We start from the raw sequence: 19,962 nt of genomic DNA on the forward strand, positions 1-19,962 counted from the left end.
TTTGCATATTAGAACCAACTTGTTTTGTTCTCTCCTCTGCGCTGCTGCGTTCACCACAGTGAACTTACTGCGTCCTACGCTGGAACGCTAGTCTCTCGTAAACGCGTACGACATTTAACAAGCTACAGAGAGATTACAGTTTGTAAAGTTTTAAATATAAATTTTTTTTTACACAAACGCATCACTTCGCTTCAGAAGCCCTTTGTTCACCCTTCGGAGCCGTGTGGAGCACTTTTATGATGGATGGATGTACTTTTATGTACTTCAGAACAGAAAAAGTTATTATAAAGCTTGGTAGAACCAAGACATTTTTTAATATAACTTTGATTGTATTCGCCTGAAAGAATGTCATAAACACTTAGGAGAACTTGAGGGTGAGTAAATCATGGGCTAATGTTCATTTTTGGGTGAACTATCCCTTTAAAGGAGCCGCACTTTAATTTCTGACAGAGCCAAATAAAGGTTGAACATACTTTTTTTTTTTTTTTTTGCAAAATACTTCAGCACTTTAAGTGAACCTGAAGGAACATATTAAAAGTCGTGACCCCTTTAAATATTAGGTAAAGTCTGTAAATATATTAGGCCTGAAACATACTTTACAAGCATGCTGCTAGCAACGTCATGGGTTTGATTACCAGGGAATGCATGAACTGATCAAATTTATACCTTGGCCGTCTGCCAAATGCATTAAAATATAAAATACATGACCACACCTAGTTTTGCAAGCTCAGTTTTGTGTGCTATTATAATGCAAATTTTTTAATGTCATCTGACGGAAACCTTAACTTTCCCATGGGGAGATGCATTTGCAATGCACTGCTCAAGCGTTTGCGTGTAACTTATATTTTCAGGCCTGATTCTACTGCATCATTAGAGAAGCCACAAATGCCAAATATTCATATATGCATTTCATGTCAATATTTATGACGGATTATCAGCAAAAAACACTTATAGAGCGTGCAATATTGTCTTTCTCTTGGCATCATTGTGTTTGTTAGGAACGTACCAGCAGGCGACGTCAATGTTTGGATGTAAACAGCGTTCCAGTTAACAGTAATAAAACACTTAAAGGAAGAGGAACATAAACTCAATGTTATTCAGGACATACCCTCAATGGAAAATCCCTTTGTGCTTTAGAGTCGGGTTTCACGTTCACTGATGGACGGAGAATCTCACATGGGTTTTTGTGGAGGTTTTTGAACCTTCTTCTCATATGACCCCGCGTGCTTGTATCCAGGGACGTATCCGGACGTGTCCACCACTTCCACGCGCCCTGCCTTCCCCTTCCCGCGGCCCGTCTCGTCGAAACGCTCCTTGTGCGATCCAGTGAACTTGGTGGTGTCGGTCAAACGGGACACGGTCGGAGAAGCCACGGCTCTCTGTGTGTCGAGAAAAAGAAAGAAACTTTGAAAAGGAATAGTTTTTCGTCAATAGTTCAACATCCTTAAACCGTTTACTCGTCTGTATTATTATCTAATGTTTTTCTGGGAGGATTATTCCTTTAAAGGACTATCATCAGTATAATGAACATCGTCTAAGAAAAATGTATCTGCAAGAACAAGACCAGTTTGCTTCAAGATTTGTAATTATTTGATCAAAAACACAGTAAAATAAGTAATATTCTGAAATAATATTACAATTTAAAATATTTAAAACATTTATTTGAATATATTACAGTTACACAATGACATTTATTCCTGTTTATTTCATTTATTCCTCATCATTACCCCAGCCTTCAGTGTCACATGATCCTTCAGAAACCATTCTAACATGAGGATTTACTGCTCAAGAAACATTTATAATTATTATAAATGTTGAAAACAGTTCTGCTGCTTTATATTTTTTATGGAAACCATGATACATTTTATATTACATAAAATATAAACATATAATCATCACTATTATTACATTTAGAAATCAACTCTAATTATTCACATACTGTAGATTTAAAAGCAATAAGTGAGTAGATTTCATCCATAATCAAACTTTTTTGCCAGCTAAAACCCCTTTGATCTAAAATATTTTCTTAAAATCCCCTTCAGATTTTAATTTACACTCCAGGGACATTTTTTAGGATTTCTGCCTGAATTTGGCTTACCCAATTTGAAAAGTTTCCTATACACACATACAGTGGTCTAGGTTAAAAATTATGGTCTCATTTTACAGGAAACCCTTTAAAGTTACATAAAACACTGCTAAAAATGATAAATCCATTATGGTACTGATACATATAACATCATAGCTCCTCCACAGACATTTAAAATGGAAAGTATATACATGACGATGTCATTCCCTGACCCTGTACAGGGTCCTTGGAGTTTAAGTGGTTAATATTTTATTAATTTAACGACACATTTGCATGTTCACAGTTCCCTGATGACATTTGACATGAAGGTAAACAAATCTAATATTTTCTTTTTTAATAAGTGTTTTGACCTTTTAAAATTGATTTAATTAATTCTTAGCTCTTCATCAACTCATAAACCCCAGTTTGTGAAAAACAGGATACTATTTTTTACAAGTCGGGAATACACTTAGCGATTCATCTCAAAGGGATAGTTCACCCAAAAAATGTTTAATGTTCCCATAATTTACTCACCCTCAAGTCATCCTAGGTGTTTATGACACAATGGGATGCATGATCTCTGATCTGGCCATTGATGAACGTGGAAGTGCAGAGGATTGAGCAAAACACCGGTCATGAATTAGAAGTCTAAAACAGGAATTTGTAAAGAGAAATGTGGGAGGAGCTTACATTTTGTTGTTTGAATTGCGAGGGGCGTCAACTCATCAGACGAAATTAGACTCGCATATTATCGCAGTGATTATAGTTTATAAAGTAATAAATATGGGTATTTTTCTTACACAAATGCATTGGTTTGCTTCAGAAGGCTTTTATTAACACCCTGTACTCAGATTAAAATTATGATGGATGGATGCACTTTTTTGGGGCTTCAAAAACACCCGATATAAAGCTTTGAAGAATCAAGATATTTTTTAATTCAACTCCAATTGTTTGAAAGCCTAGGAAGATCTAGGATGGCTTGAGTGTGAGTAAATTATGGGATAATTTTTATTTTTGAGTGAACTATCCCTTTAAATAGGCAATGAACACGAGAAGTGCTAGTAATCCAAAGTGTCAGAATATAAATGTTTATTGATTTAGAGGAAGAACAGTACTTTGGCTCTGGGCTTTACCGTGACTCCAGATATAACGGGCGATTTCCCTTCTATCAGTTTGTGAAGCTCTTGTGCGGCTTCCTCGCTGCTCTTATCTTTGAAGCGTTTCCTGGCCAGCTCCGCCAGCGCTTCTTTGAACTGGCTGTATGTAATAGTGCGGCCAGATTTGTTCCTAGAAAACAATTACATAAAGCAAAGACAAACAGATGATAAATTCATCAGTGTATATTGTGGCATCAAATATAAACAAATAGCGAAGCAGAAGTAAACACTTTCAAATGAAAATATCATCTCTTCTGTGAAACAAAATTAGCATTCTGCTTAACATCAAAATGATAAAACTTGATGGCGAGTAAATGAATGACATATGAGTTTGTGTGGTTACTGCCTGGATAAAGGCCTCTGAAAGTGTTGCATGCTCTCCGTCTGAACTGAGTTTCCATGAAGAACGGACGCACTGTAAACAGCCGTGTGCGATAACACAAACATGTCAGCTCTGAGGGGCCCAGCATTTCGGTCAGTACACACGCCGGCCAACAGACTCAAACTCACTTTTAATCAACTTTTTGAGGAGGAGATGCTTCTCATATCTTATTTATAGCTTTTAAGAGCCGAGCGCCCAATCAAACTCAACGTTATTTCATTTACTTCTGTATGATAAACTGTTTTGGTTCTGTGTCATGTCACCAAAATCAGCAGAACTAGTTGAGAACGGCTGATTTATCTGAGCTTAAAAGCAGGATCTGCATTATGACTCCAGACGTGCTCTGGTTGTTTTGGCGAGCGCATTCGGCCCCTAAAGCAACAATGTTTAATATCACTGTGGTGCATCCATTTCCACTGTAAAACAGTGCATAGTAACACAAACACAAACAGTTTTGCCATGGTGATCAAGAACCTAAACAAAGCCCCATAAAGCCTGCGGTCTCCCCTGGCAACCTGCTGTCATAGCAACAAGCTGCGGTAAACACACCTCTTTGGCTTTATAATTAATTTGACTTGGTTTTGTTTGTGCGATCCTTCAGCGCTCCGACTGTTCGCTGCTGCCTAATGTCAGCCAAGAAATTCAGAGCTGTTCCTCTCGGTGCTTCTGCTAAACTATGAGTATGCATGAATGCTTTCATATACATAAGTCATAAACAGCCATATTTAACCCTAATACACTACTGGTCAAACATTCTTTCATTTCAATTGATCAAAATACAGTAAAAACAGTAACGTTAATATTATTATAATTTAAAATAACTACAATAAGTTTTCTATGTGAATATATATTTTAAAATCTAATGTATTCCTGTGATCAAAGCTGTATTTTCAGCATCATTACTCCAGTCTTCAGGGACACAGGATCCTTCAGAAATCATTATTTCTGCTCAAGAAACATTTCTTATATTATCAATGTTTTGTCATATTATACATGTGTTCAGTCACTTTTGACCAATTAAATGTCCTTTCTAACTTTTCCAATTAACTTTGGAATACTAGTGTATCGAGGTTTCCACAAAAATATGAAGCAGCACAGCTTTTTTCAACATTGATAATAATCATAAATGTGTGTAAATCATCTTATTATAATGATTTCTGAAGGATCATGTGACACTGAAGACTGGAGTTATGATGCTGAAAAATTCAGCTTTGATCACAGGAATAAATTATACTTTACAATATATTCATATAGAAAATAATATTTCACAATATTGCAGTTTTTACTGTATTTTTGATCAAATAAATGCATCCTTGATGAGCAGAAGAGACTTCTTTCAAAAACATAAAAAATAGTTTTTCATCCATTGAAACATTTTAACGTAAAAACACACAAAGAACTCATTTTAAAGTGATGACCCGAATGATTCATTATTATGATTTTATTAATTCACTTTTATCAAGTCTATGATGTGGTATTATGAACGGGACAGCTCTGTAGTGTTTGCATTGCTGTGTGTTGCAGCTTTAAATGCGGCAAGGCTTTATCAAGCATCATTTAGATGAACCGCCTCGCGTGAGAGGGCTTTAATCTGTCATGGGCCGCACTGATTAAAGGAAACACGTCTTTAGTTCTGTGATACTGATCGACTTCAGCGTCGCTTTTAAATTCTATGCAGTCTGTACGCACACACACACACACACACACACACACACACACACACACACACACACACACACACACACACACACACACACACACACACACACACACACTGACAGACTGCACATATGTTCAGGCTCATGCAATCAAGCTCAAAAAGGGCAAGAAAAACTTTTATAATAAAAGGATCAATTTGATGATCCACTGAAGTAACTAACATTTTGCGCGCTTCACAAAGCTTTTGAGAGTTGTCTGGACTACTGTCATGATATGTCATTAATGTTTTTCCTGTGTTTTGTGAAGCTTTACAGAAAGTGTATGGAAAAGAGCTGCATGAAAATGTTTAAAAATAACAGCATATGGGTTTGGAATGGCATAAGATTAAGTAAATTCATTTTCATTTTTGGTTGCTTCTTTCCTTTAAATGTTAACGCACAGTGTGCAAGCGCACATATTGCATGCATTCGTTCTTTCTGCCTCTCGTTTCTGCTCTTGCTCCGCAGCCACGTTGTTCTGAGGCCGTCAAGCAGAATAATCTTTATTCTCTCTCAGACAGGGTCACACAAATCTCTTGATAAAAGGCAGAGAATTTGTTCTACGCATAAATAGTACAAATATTTTGATAAATTCATTCTCCTTCTCGGAATAAACAAGCAGTTTTTTCTAAACATCTCAAACTGAATGGATCAGTGTGTCTACGGTGGTCTATACTAAGGGCGCATAATTAAAATCTGTCCCTATTGAAGCAGCGATGACTCTTTCTGCCCTGCAGTCATCAGGGTTATTCAGCATGAGCCATCATGGCCTGTGGCTGTGGGGGATGAGCCTGAGAAATATCAACACAACACGACTCCTCTTCACTGCATTTTCAGAAATATGCATGAACAAAAATGCATGCAATGATTAAAGGCAAATATGTTACTGTAAGAGAAAATATCACACACTCCTAAACTTTAAAGCCTATTCCACTGATACGATATTTTGACACGCATGCAATTTTTTTATCCCAGTTGAGTTAGTAGTGTGTTGAAGCTTGTGGTTATAGTAAGGGCCGTGATATTTCCCAAACACACGCAAGGTGGCTGACCAATCAGAGCACGTGGCGCTTTTCTACAAGGGGACTTCACAGAGACTGGAACTAAACAGACTGGGAAGAGGTGCTGCAACAAATATGTGATTTTGTTTTTACATTTAAGCATTTAAAACCTATTCTAGTATTCTAAAGCAAGACTTTGAAAAATGGCATATTAGGTCCCTTTAACATGCACATATCCTGCTAGAAATTTTACGTTCCCAGAACGTCCCCGCTGGTGTAAACGACAGCGCCTAGTAACGTTCTGCGACAGTCACTGATGTGGAGTTCTTTAAAGGGATTGGGGACGTTATTTGGTGGACTTTCACAGAACAAAAAGGACGTTCTCTGAACGTTAGGGGACTATATTTTATTTGGATGTTTTCTTTATGTTCCTAGAACATTCTCAGAACATCCCGCTGGTGTCAGGGATGTCATGTCACCTAATAATGCTCGGAGAACATTCCGAGATGTGTTCTGTCATAATGTGGAGTTCTTTGTAACGTTGCTCTGTGACCATAGAATAACAAATATGGAACGTCTCCCTAAAGTCATATAAGGAACCTAGAACTTTCATAACCAAAAGAAGACCCTAATATTCTGTAAAGGTTCAGGATTTTAATCACCTTTAATGAACTTTTAGGGAATGTTGTGCAAGGTTGTCCCCTTCTACGTAGGTATTGCATACTACACAGATCAGTTTAGAAACCATATTTTGTGCCTCATTCTGACTATTTGGTCTTGGTAAAAGAGATAAATATAATTTGATGGTTGCATGATTTTTACAGTGTAATTTGACATGCATATGTGAGAGTTAACTGAATAAATGCACATTAATCACTTACGCACGTCTTTTCTTCACTAACCTTACCTGAACTTGTGAAACATTTAGAGGATGTGAATGGTAAAAGTGGACGATATTATTGAAAACCACATTTGATCACATTTGACCCAAATCAGATCTCATAAGTGTTTTTGCTGTTTTCATGCATGGAGCATAATATACCAGATGTCTGCAAGAATATCCAATTGGTTGACAGTGTAACCATGACCCACATGAGCGTCCTAATTAGAGAGCATGCTTGAGCATTTGAGGCACAACGTTTTGGCCAAAATCATAGCATAGCATGTGTACTTCATTGACAATGCAATCCCAGGATACACTAGCCTAGAAATCTAGACGCACCCTAGTGGCAGCAAATTTAATCTGCCTTCGAGTGTCGTCTAGCAACTCTCAATACCCTTCTGAGCTGTATTCCTCTCAATCTGGACGGGCCAATCGCATCGTGTATAGAGTCGGAGGGCGGGGCCATAATGACGACGGCCGTGTTGCGTTTGCGTGCTTCTAGTAAACACAGAAACTGGCGAACTGCGGCGGTCTTTCGAATCAGCTTTGACTGCGATTCTGGAAGACTTGGAGTTAAGCTTTTCTCTGAGAAAAGAACAAAGAACGGCACTGAAGTCATTCTTAAGAAGAGAAGATGTGTTCTGAGTTTTGCTGACCGAATACGAGTAAATGTTTAATTTATCAACGAGCTCCGCTTCACCTTCGTTGCTCTGGTTGGTGTAGCGCTATCCTATCGCGTGCAGAGGGAGTTTGAAAGACAACCGTTCATCCCGCCCCTCGGATTGAGCTGTCAATGGTGAGTTTCCAGACCAAACATCTTGATGTGGGTCTGGCTTGTCAGGCTAAGGATACACTCCATCAAACTTAAATGGAAATTAACTGTATATCAATACTTAATAAGTAAGTTCATATTGGGATGTTTATCTTATTAAGATCATCATTAGTTTTGTATCAAGACCACTTTTAAGGCCCATTTACACCATGAACGAACTATAGAGACAGCTATATTAGCGTCCACACCAACGCAAAATAATGTCCTGTTTATAAGAGCATGCTGTAGTTTTGTTGTCTGGTCTGCAGCTTTAAATGCTCAAGCTCTTTAAAACAGGATGTATTCTGATTGGCTGTTGATGATTTTATCACCTGGAAAAATATTAATTCCGAATGTAATTCCAACAATATACAGTAGTCCCAATATTATTTTACATTTATAATGATTTTTAAAACTATACCTTTATCATATTGTTATAGTTACACCCTCCTTGGTGTCAACAGGCCTTTTGGGTTAAAAAATAATTTCTCAATCTAGAATATGAATGGGACTTTCACTTCCACAGTTCTACTCCTAAATGTTTAAAAGTGGTTCAGATGATGGCATACTTGACTTTAGAGAAGACGATATCCACATCTGTGAGGGTGATGGTCTTGCCATCGATGACGCCGCAGTCTTTACACAGTTTGGACCAGTTCTTGCCGTTAATTTCTTTCCCGGTGGCTCGTGTGTCTCCGTGAATGGCGAAGCGCCGGAATGACTCCTCCAGCGCAGTGATCTCCACGGGCGTTTTGGAGCCCGCTCCTCCATCGCTCGTGCCGTTGGATGCGGAGGACAGGCGCTTGGCTGCGTGCTCTTTCGAGTGCTCACTGTGCGGCCTCATGGGCGAACTGTTGGGTAAAGGATGTTTGGCAGTCTGAACTTTAAACTCCTCCATGTTGCTGGTAAAAAAAACATAGTTGTTAATGGTTAATATTACTAGTAATATCATTGCAATGACACCTGATTTGGTAGATTGTATCTAATGCAAAGACATTCAGACATCATTAAATGTCTAAATGCTTTTTATGTCTATATATGTCTGTCCATATTACACTGGACAACTTTTGACAACTTTCATGCTTATCATGGTTACACTGGTGATTGGTCAAGCTGCATCTATAACCAGTTGAGCCTGCTGGTTCACAAACAGTTCACCGTTATTCAAAATCAGTTAAAGGGGTACATCAGCGCTGGGAAGATGAATCTGTATTTAAACTGGGTCATTAATGTAGTAGAAATGTGAAATTATTTTTGAATTTGGTGCCTTCTAGACTGAGAAAAGACAGAAAATGTATTTTTGTCTCATGGGGATGAAAGACAACAATTCCCAGAATGCTTCGCTTCTCTACGAGGCCACTCGCAAAGCCACCGCTACTGAATCACTGATCACTTTCCCACCGCGACCGCATTGATCTTCATAAAATCAGTTCAGTTAGAGAACAGACACTACAATTAAAAACTGAACATGTCTGTTCAATATAATTTGATTTAGCTGCTGAGTAAGAGTCACAAACGCATTAGGAGTAAGATTACACTCATCATGATGAGGTAAGAGCTCTCCTGATGAGAGCTGAGGTAAACGCGCCCGCGGCAGTAGTTCTCAGTGCGTGTTCGGTCTGGCGCGTTTTCAGTTCATGTCTTTGGAACCTTAACTTTTAATAGAAATTAATTTGAGAAGTTAAAACCCTTTAACTCCGCTGGACGCTCCTTTTACATGAATGCCTGCAGCTGCGAGCTAAGCCGTGAGTGTGATCTCCATCCCCCATGTGCGAGTTGAAAACATGCAGAAATAACTCCCTCTGCTGACTGTAGTCTTTAGCCTCTGGCCAAATTTTTTACAGATGACGCAAATTGCGTCACCGGAGTAATTTTTCCAGAAATAAATTGCATAATTCTCACGTCTCAGGGGGATATGAGGGGGGAAGCATAATCATTTGAATATACTCCAGGGTTTCTACTGATATAAAGTCATATGCTAATCGTCGCTGAAGTAACCTTTTAAGGCCATCTTGTTTAATCTTCAGCTGAGATTTCAAGAACATTAGATGATACTAATAATCAATGTCTGAAATGCCACTTGTAGGAATTTATATATTTTTGATAAGTTATTTTTTTAAATTAGTTATTTGTTTTATTTATTGTTTTATTATTTATTTGTATTTTATTATTTTATGTTACATTAAATGTTCACAATTCACAAAATTCACATAATTTACAGATATATTCCTGTAATTTCAACTCACATCCTTTGTGTTGTGGCCAATTCAGTTTATGTTTGCACTCATTTCAGGCGTACTATCTTAGACATACTCAAGAGCATGCATTTCCATATCACCAGTGAAACACACATATTTTTAATGTGTATAATTCTGACACAGCTTAGGATCTCTAGTCTGACCTTTGCCCTCTGCTGCCCCTCCAGCGCTCGGGTTCCACGTCAGTGTTGCTCGGTTTGAGTCGCTCCTCGTGCTTCTTGATGCAACTGAAATCATAATAGTAGTTTTGTTGTGATTATGAGTACTAAATGGTTAAAATCAAAGAACAAAGCAAAATAATTGGTGATGCAGTTAGGTGACCCCTTTTTTGTATAACACTATTTTCAGATTTCACATTAATCATATTGTGGCACAATTGTCCAGACTGATACCTAAAGGAAAATTAAGTGATAAACTGACAAAATGTGATTGTAAATGTTATAATATAGTGATTTTATGATGTCTAAAAATTAGGGGTGTCCCTGACTAAGGATTTACACATTCAAATCAGAATTGTCGAATCTTTCTATAGTCGACTGATAGTCGAATCATCTGTGTGTATGAATGGGTTGTGAGGGGCACGACACTGTCAGCATAAGGGTAAAACTATTTTTATTTTCCTTTACACACTGCACACAGCAACAACTTTTAATAAAGCGACCAAAACTGCCTGCCAACTGACAGACGAACTGACAATGGCTTTCTTATTTAGGTTTAAATAAAAGGTAATGTGGAGGATAAACATTCGTAAAACGTTTTCTCATAATATGTTAAAGCCGCGATCGAAATACAGAACATCACACAAATATATATATACAAATATATATGAACATTTTGATAAATAAACCTAAAAAAATACCTGCCTAGAGAGGAAAATAACACTTTGAGTGTGTTTACATGCACGTTCTTCAGCCGTTTGTGCCTAAAGGAGTTCGCACACCGGACCCGAAGCTCAGCGCCGCGTCTCAGGTCTCTCACACCGGACACGCACATTATATACGCGCAAGCTTAATTTTTAATCGACTTCTGACAGAAGAGCTGCACGATGAGTGTATCTTGTAGCACAGGGTGAAATCACATTGACGATTTGAGGGAAATATAATATAAATTTGATATAAAACCTTGAAATGGAGCTCTGTTGCGCGGCAGGATTTTAAACAACTTCCTGAGTCGCCGCGGACAGGCGCTGAGTGCTGCCGCCGAATGTTCGAATTTTAAAGGCACTGTGCCACATCTTTAAAATATTGAGCACCCCCACATTGCCAAAATGGCATGATCCTCGTTTCATAACAGCCGTGAAGATTCGACCATGAGATCGGTGGTCGAATCCGGCTCCGCATATCGATGAATCAAATCTTTGACTATTCGGGGTGACCCCTAGTAAAAATAAATGCAAGAGAAAAACCTATATTAGTGAGTAGAATGACAAAATTGACATTAGAACCAGTAGATGGCAGCAGAGGACCATCAAGTGACCATTGACCATTAACCACCGTCGGGTGACTCAAACATAATGGTCATTTTATTAAAAAGAAGAACCCTGTTCAAATATACGTAATACAAACACAAAACCAGTGCTTATACTCTACAGTAATCATTTAATCATCAGTCTGCGTTATTACAGTTTTCATTACAATGGTAAAGTGTATGTCAAAAGTATCTTGGTCAGTAAAGGGCGTATTCGTTCAATAAATTCAACAAATCACTTGCTTGAAATGCTTGAATGGCTCAAAATGTTGTCATTCTTTGAGTATTTATTAGTACAGTGGAAAATTAGCATGTTGATTTACATGTATGCCCCTAAATTTTCTGGTTGCGCCCCTAAAATTTTCATTTGGGGGCCATTGTGCTCCTAGCGAAAAACATTAGTCCTGTTAGTCTATTTAAAACACAAGCTGTTTTTGATTCATTAATTTGAATAATCTGATCCTTTGGTTTGAGTCCATCAAATTCCAAATAAAAAGAGTAAATAAATCATATAAAAAGGTTACTATTATTAATAATAGGCATTACCTCATGATTATATAATATTTTGGTTGAGGTTCCCACAAAAATAACTATATTATGATATCATTAATGTGATAGAAAACAACTACAGTATCATGATGTTGTACTTTAATCAGCACTAGATCACAGTAGTTATTCCAGAGCACAGTTTGCTTAAGGCCAAACATTACAAAGATGAGAATAAGTGTTTCCTTCATGATGTAACCATCCAGGATTAAACACAAACCCTTCAATAAACTCTCATGGGCAGATGCTTACCATGCTCACTCACAAAGCGTTCACATTCACTTTCAACTTTCTTTCAAAGAGCAAGATTGAAGATTTATTAATAAGTCAAAATACAATAAAACGAATGGGACTTTTACTTCCCTATAACCACTTGGTTTGGTTTGCATTTGATTGGATGTATGTAGTAAGAAAGTAAATGAATGAGTTAGAGCAGAAACATCTTCACATAATCACACACTTGAGTTCAAAGCAAAATACTCCCAACCACAATTGCACAAAAAAAAAAAAAAAAAACCCAACAGTGATTGGTCGCTTTGCACGTCAGACGGTCTCTTCCTGTCTAAGTGGGAGGAACTTCATCAGAATAACCTGCCATGTCCATGTGAAGTCTGGCTACACAAGACTAATCTCACATGATTTTGCTCAAGAACACAGGTACCAACATTAAATAGCCTTTCTAATTGTTAGGGTTGTAAAAATGAGCACAAAATAAATCATTTTCTCACAGACACTGAATGCTCACCTCCCAGAAGCTCCCATAGTGCAATGTCATGACACCTCTACAAAGCCAAAGCAGCTCTTGCTCTTCTTTTCAATGTTTTAAACCACTAAGTCAATCTTTATAAAACACAGTCTGGACCGGCACTAGCAGTATCTTCTGTGCTGAACCAGACAGAGAGGTTACGTCACACGGCCGTAATGCTGGACACATGGGCAACAGTAGATGAATCTGTCTTTATGGTCGCACAGAAGAGCTCTGTAGGGCCAAAGTGAACTCCTCGAGTACAGTCAATGTACAAGAGGACCCTCAAAATCCACTTGAAGATGTCCCTATTCAAGAGCGTTGTGTTTTACTTCTCTTTCAACAAAGAAACAAACCTTTATGAATCACTATCAATCATGTCATTCAGCTCTATGGGCCCATTGTGCAGTCTAGTGTACTATACACACGGCCGCGTCAACGGTGACATCGCCACTATCGCTGGCATTAGCGGGCCAGAGTGACAATAAAAGATAACATTCTTATCTTTCTTGCTAAAAAAAAGAGTGACAGAGAAAGAAATAATCAAGACTAGGAAGAACTTGTGAGTTTAGTTGTTTATGGTTGGTGTTACTGCACTGATTTCAGATCGATTCATTCATTTGTAATTAATTGAATCTGATCTTGTGCTTTTTTCCATCCAAGTTACAAACAGAGAGAAAATAATCAAAGTGCATTTTTTTTTAAATATTTACCCAAAATATTATATATATATATATATATATATATATATATATATATATATATATATATATATATATATATATATATATATATATACTTCCATATATATATAATATATGTCTGAATATATATATTTCCATATATATATATTTCCATATATATATAATATATGTCTGAATATATATATTTCCATATTTGTGAATTAATCCCAATATGGGATATGTAATTTCAATCAAATTGCATGAAGCAATTTATACATATACAGTCAAACCAAAATGTATTCAGACACCTTCAACAGATTCTAACATCACAGTTTATTCACTATAGTTTAAAATGTTTTGATAAAATATGTCAAGAAGTCAAAGTTAAACTGTGTCAGAACAAATTCATCTTCATAATGTCTGATAACTTTGATAGAAAAGTATGTAATGGACTACAATCAACCAATCAGCTGTTAAATTTAAATATACAATCAGATAATACCACTTTAGCTCAATCAATGACCAAGCGATGCTTAATTTTGTTCAGCCTGTGGTGTAAAAGGTTGCATTAGCAATTAAAGAAAAACACATGGAAAACATGTGCAGGTCAAAATGTCTGAATCATTTTGGTCTATCAATTTTACTGGTAATTTTGGGTATAATATGTCACAGTTTACTCTATTTTTCTCTTCATCACGGCACTTGTTAGTGGGTAGAATTGGGATTTATAAGAGAGCAAGTGAACATTTTGTGCTCAAAGTTGATGCGTTAGAAGGAGGAAAAATGGGCAAGTGTAAGTATCTATCAAAAATGCTCCAAGGAAGGAACAGTGGAGAACCGGCGAAAGGGTCATGGGCGGCCAAGGATAATTGATGCACTTGGGGAGCGAAGGCTGGCCCGTGTGGTCCAATCAAACAGATGAACTACTGTAGTTCAAATTTCTCAAGTAGTTAGTTCTGATTCTGATAGAAAGGTGTCAGAATACACAGAGCATCTCAGGTTGTTGCGTATGGGGCTGCATAGACAGGGTGCCCATGCTGACCCCTGTTGTAAATATATCCGAAAGTGCCAACAGTGGCACGTGAGCATCAGAACTGGATCACGGAACAATGGAAGAAGCTGCCCTGGTCTGATAAATCACGTTTTCTTTTACATCACGTGGATGGCTGGGTGTATGTTTGTCACTTACCTGGGGAACACATGACCCCAGGATGCACTATGGGAACAAGGCAAGCCGGCGGAGGCAGCGTGATGCTTTGGGCAATGTTCTGCTGGGAAACCTTGGGTCCTGCCATCCATGTGGATGTTACTTTGATTGTAATATGAATGTAATTGCATATTCTAAATTGTATATTGTGATATATACTACTGTGATACATGTTTTTTTCGTGTCAGGAAAGTTCAATACCACTGTCAATTTGCCATATCAGTCAACAAAACATATTTGCAAAAAAATATCTGTGTTCCTTTAAATCCTCTCATGAACACACCCAGTCAATATAATTACTGTAATCATTAACATAATAAAACTGATTCTACCGATTTGATTATAACAGATCTCTTAGTTCATCTAGTTTATTATATGATGTAAACACACACAACTATGCAATCTAACCGAGTGCAGTTGAAATGCTTTCATAACACAGCAATCAAGACAGACATCTGCTGCTGTCTAATGCTGGAGGTAAATCTGTGAACTTCAGAAAAGAACAGAGGATGATGAGGGAGGGAGAGAGGGAGAAATGTGTTTTTTTTTTTTTTTGCATGCGCAGAGACCTCAGGAGAATCTGTGATTTGTGGAGCGCATGACGACATGCATTCGCCTTCTGGTCATGCACTGCACAGATGAGAGCTCAGACAATAAACTGACCTATTTTAAACACACACAAAAAACTATTTATATCTGCAAAAAAATGGACATGGAATTCAAAACATGTCAGCAACATGCACTGAGGACAGAAACAGGATATGATGCAATGCATAAACTGGAAGAGAGGCACAGGTAAATCTGAGCCTCTCAGTAAGAAACACTGCCCAAACGAGTCAGTTGGGATTGATTCCACTGAAAAATAATGCAGTAACAAACATGTCTGGAGAGAATGCATCACCTTATACTCAAATTCAATGAAAGTTGCTTTGGATAAAAGTGTCTGCCAAATGCATAAATGTAAATATGGAAAATGTAGACATCTCAATGATGTCTGAGTGTAGATTGAGCCCATCTGCTTCACAAACATTCAGAGATGCCCTCAGATCCCCCTGCTGCAACTGATCGGGTCAACTACATCTTTAATAACATCCCCACCGCCCGCTGCAGTGATGCTCCTCGTTTATAGACATGTCTTTCTCGTCGGATGTCTATACACTCTCTCACACTGAATGCTATTTGTCTTCAGTCCAGCATGACAATTTGTACATACACTGACTCTGCAACAATGCACTAACGATGAAGACTTGTCAGTTGTACAATCCAGGCCTTGTCTTCAACTTTTAACGTCTGTTCTAGATGTTGGGGTGATAGTTGACGTCAAAGGTCAGTCTTTTTCACAACATAACCTAGAACTGAAAAATCTGGGCCAAACTCAGCGAGTGGCTGCGTCCTCTGGTCAGGCGTAGCTAATCTATGAACATATGGACAAAACAACTGTGATGGGAGAGAAAATTTAAAAAACGCAATCCTTATACCGCACGATTCTCACATAAATGAATGTTAAAGGGATAGTTCACCCAAAAATGAAAATTACCCCATGATTTACTCGCTCTCAAGCCATGGTGTATATGACATTCTTCTTCAGACAAATACAATAAGAGTTATATTAAACCAATTTCCTGACTAATCTTTATAATGGCAGTGAAAGGGAGCCCAAAATTTGAAGCTCAGAAAAGTGCATCTAACCAATATAAAAGTGCTCCACACGGCTCCGGGGGTTAATAAAGGCCTTCTGAAGCAAAGCAATAGGTTCGTGTAAGAAAAATATCCATATTTAACACATTATAAAGTCAAATATGTAGCTTCCGCAAAACTGACTTCATTTTTTGGTGAACTATCCCTTTAAATTTCACTCAGGTATGCCAGACAGACAGACAGACAGACAGACAGACATATAGATAGATAGATAGATAGATAGATAGATAGATAGATAGATAGATAGATAGATAGATAGATAGATAGATAGATAGAAATACTGACAGAAAGGCAGATCATAAACTTCCTATATTTGAATTAATTTTAAATGACATTCTTCATCTGGTTTGATTCTACACTTTAATCGACAGCACTCATTTACTCCTGTCGTTTATGTAACAGCTCTATACATTTCCAGCATCACACACTCAGGCGTTACATAAACTCACCATGAGCATCATGAAGAAACACGTGATCATTGTTATTGTCATGGACCTTGTGCATCTCGTGCATGTAAACTGCAGCTCTGCATCCGTACATGCAACAAACACTGACAAACACGAAACAAAACCAGCACAGAATTGCGCAACAAAACAAAAACGAAAGCAAATCAAACGGACTTCCGTGACAACGGTCAAAAAATCAACACAAAATGTGCTCGGTTTGTTTTTGGGGTAAAATGATGAAAACATAAACACGCTCGTGATCAATTGTGTTTCAAATGTGCTTAAATCTGCTGGTTTGAGGGAACCGCGCTGCTAGAATGGTCAAAACACAGCCTTACCCGAATGGTGTCTCCGTCGCTTTCTTCTTTCTGTCAGTGTCTAGCAGAACATGTTTACATGAGACATCCGCGGGATTGAGAGACGAGACGCGACGCGACGCTCGCTGCCATCCGCGCGTGAATGTGCGCCGCGCTGGAGAGCGCGCTCGAGGACGAGCAGGCGGCGCGCGATGATTGGCCCGCGCGCTGTCACCTCAATCTGAAAATGCCCGCGTGAGAGCACATGAAAAAAAAACTCAATTAATGAATGGCAGACTTGTATTTTATCTTTATTTAAAAACATCAACAAAAATGTAACTTATTTAATTCGTTTTTTTATTTTATTTTTTATATATTGCATAACTGCTTATATTATGATTCTCAATTTAGGTGTCAAATCTGCTTCCATCTAACACCATCATTTTTAACATGTAAAAGCAATGCTCTATTCATAAAGTAAGTAAAATGAAAAGTTCACATTCTTGCATTAAAATCCAACACTAAACATAAAGAAATCAAAATGAGGGGAAATGCATTAACAGAAAGTCTTTCCCCGTAGAGAACAGTTGTTTCCTCTGACTATAATCAAGATAAAGCCTGTTAATTCATCCAGATAGATAGAACATGCTGGAATGCAGGAAAGATGACTGAATAAACAGCAGCTCTATCAGTGATGTGTGTGTTTCCTGCAGCAATGCTTTTCTTCCCTTAGATGGAGAATAAAGCATAAAAGCCACAAAATGTTACACAACTAGTGAAGGATTCTAGACCAGCATTACATAATAGTCCCTCTGAATAAAATCAGGGAGACTGGGCTAGTTGTCACCAGGGGCGGAGCCAGACGGTGTAAACATTCGGGGCTTAGCCCAAACCTAGGGGGGTCCGGGGGTATACTCCCCCGGGGAGATTTTTTTCCATTTACATCAGCTAAATGCACTATTTTTCAGGCTGTTTGAGATAATAGAATGCCTAAAAATCTATATACTATCTGGGAAAATAAGTTAGTAAAAAAAAAAAAAAAAAATTCACCCAGTAGAGCCTACAACCTGTTTGGTATTTAACTGTTCTCCAGCTGTAGTGAATCCAAAACACCAAACATGTTAAGGATGACTAATTTTAACCCCTGGCAAATAAAAAAGGCAACCATTATCTGACTATTTTTAAGTTAGCCTGCATAGGTGAAATTGGAATTTGGTGTAAACATCATTACTAATCTTTAGAGTTCAGTTTGGTTTACTTTGTGCTTAGCTGACAGATTTGATACATCAGAATCCATGACCAATCAGATGGTGTTTTCGGCTGCAAACTTTCGCGGTTGGTTAGTTCTACAAAGGAAATGCCCATATTTGGATTAGACAGCGCTGTGTGTGAGACAGAGCTTTATAATGATACCAGGCATGGCATGTTTCTGTGAATGGAGACGGCACGGGAGCTCGCGTTAGAATAACTTTGGATGATTTCAGGTAGAAATCTAAAGGCGCACGGTGACAAAATATAATGAAATAACACCCTTAAATGTGTAATGTTGCCTTTTTTTTATTGTGACATGAAAGCTTACATGTTAAGGGAGTAAACTGGCCCAAAATCTCAAAATTGACTTTGTTTTCACCTGTCGTGTCTCGCCTTAATAAGTAAAACCTAACGTTAATCTCCAACGTAACTCTAGCTAGCCAGCAGTACAGTCATTTAACTCAAGTGTTACAACAGCGGATTCACAAACCTGTAACACGCTCGTCTGACGCAGAATCTCTCTCTGGCCGGTGAGGTTTAGTGTTCCTTTAAAAAAAAAATGTGGAGTGTCCATGTTAACTATAGTTCACTACGACGCCGGTGAAATACAAAAGCCCGCCAATCCCTGATGACAACGACGAAGAAGAAGATGTATATTCTTCTTCGTTAGTTTTTATTGGCAGTTGGCATTGGCAAACAAGCTGGGGATTTTGCAACAGTCTATGTGTGCGACGCATTGCCGACCGCCACACACACGGTAAAGGAGCTTTTGTTTCATTTTTTGCTGCTCCAGTCTGAAAGACTGAGAGGAAAAGATTTTTTTTTTTTTTTACTAAAAGATTCAGGGCTTTTGACAAAACATTCGGGGCTTAAGCCCCATTAGCCCCGCTCCGCCCCTGGTTGTCACACTCTTGCAGCCATGCTGCCCCATTCACAACAAACTTAGATGCTCTGTGTATTCTGACACCTTTCTATCAGAACCAGCATTAACTTCTGTTTGAGCTCCAGTAGCTCGTCTGTTTGATCAGACAACACGGGCCAGCCTTCGTTCCCCACGTGCATCAATGAGCCTTGGCCGTCCATGACCCTGTCGCCGGTTCTCGACTGTTCCTTCCTTGGAGCTCTTTTGATAGACACTGACCACTGCAGACCGGGAACAGCCCACAAGAGCTGTAGATTTGGAGATGCTCTGACCCAGTCGTCTAGCCATCACAATTTGGCCGTTGTCAAACTCGCTCAGATCCTTACACTTACCCATTTTTCCTGCTTCTAACACAGCTTTGAGGACAAAATGTTCCCTTGCTGCCTAATATCCCACCCACTAACAGGTGCCGTGATGAAGAGATAATCAGTGTTAATCACTTCACCT

At 38.3% G+C, this 19,962-nt stretch overlaps 1 protein-coding gene across 1 annotated transcript; it reads right to left on the bottom strand.

Annotated features, from left to right (window-relative positions):
- Positions 1-16: 16 nt before the first annotated feature.
- LOC137082590 (tubulin polymerization-promoting protein) lies at positions 17-17,560 on the bottom strand. Its single transcript, XM_067447867.1, has 5 exons — positions 17,385-17,560; positions 10,398-10,481; positions 8,566-8,898; positions 3,199-3,352; positions 17-1,379 (listed from the first exon to the last, which is right to left on the bottom strand). Exons 3-5 carry the CDS (start codon positions 8,892-8,894, stop codon positions 1,173-1,175), a joined length of 690 nt encoding a protein of 229 aa, XP_067303968.1. The 5' UTR covers positions 8,895-8,898; positions 10,398-10,481; positions 17,385-17,560; the 3' UTR covers positions 17-1,172.
- Between the last annotated feature and the right edge of the window lie 2,402 nt (positions 17,561-19,962).

The sequence above is a fragment of the Pseudorasbora parva genome, chromosome 7 (genome assembly GCF_024679245.1).
Source record: "Pseudorasbora parva isolate DD20220531a chromosome 7, ASM2467924v1, whole genome shotgun sequence".
In the NCBI taxonomy this organism is placed as follows: Eukaryota; Metazoa; Chordata; class Actinopteri; order Cypriniformes; family Gobionidae; genus Pseudorasbora; species Pseudorasbora parva.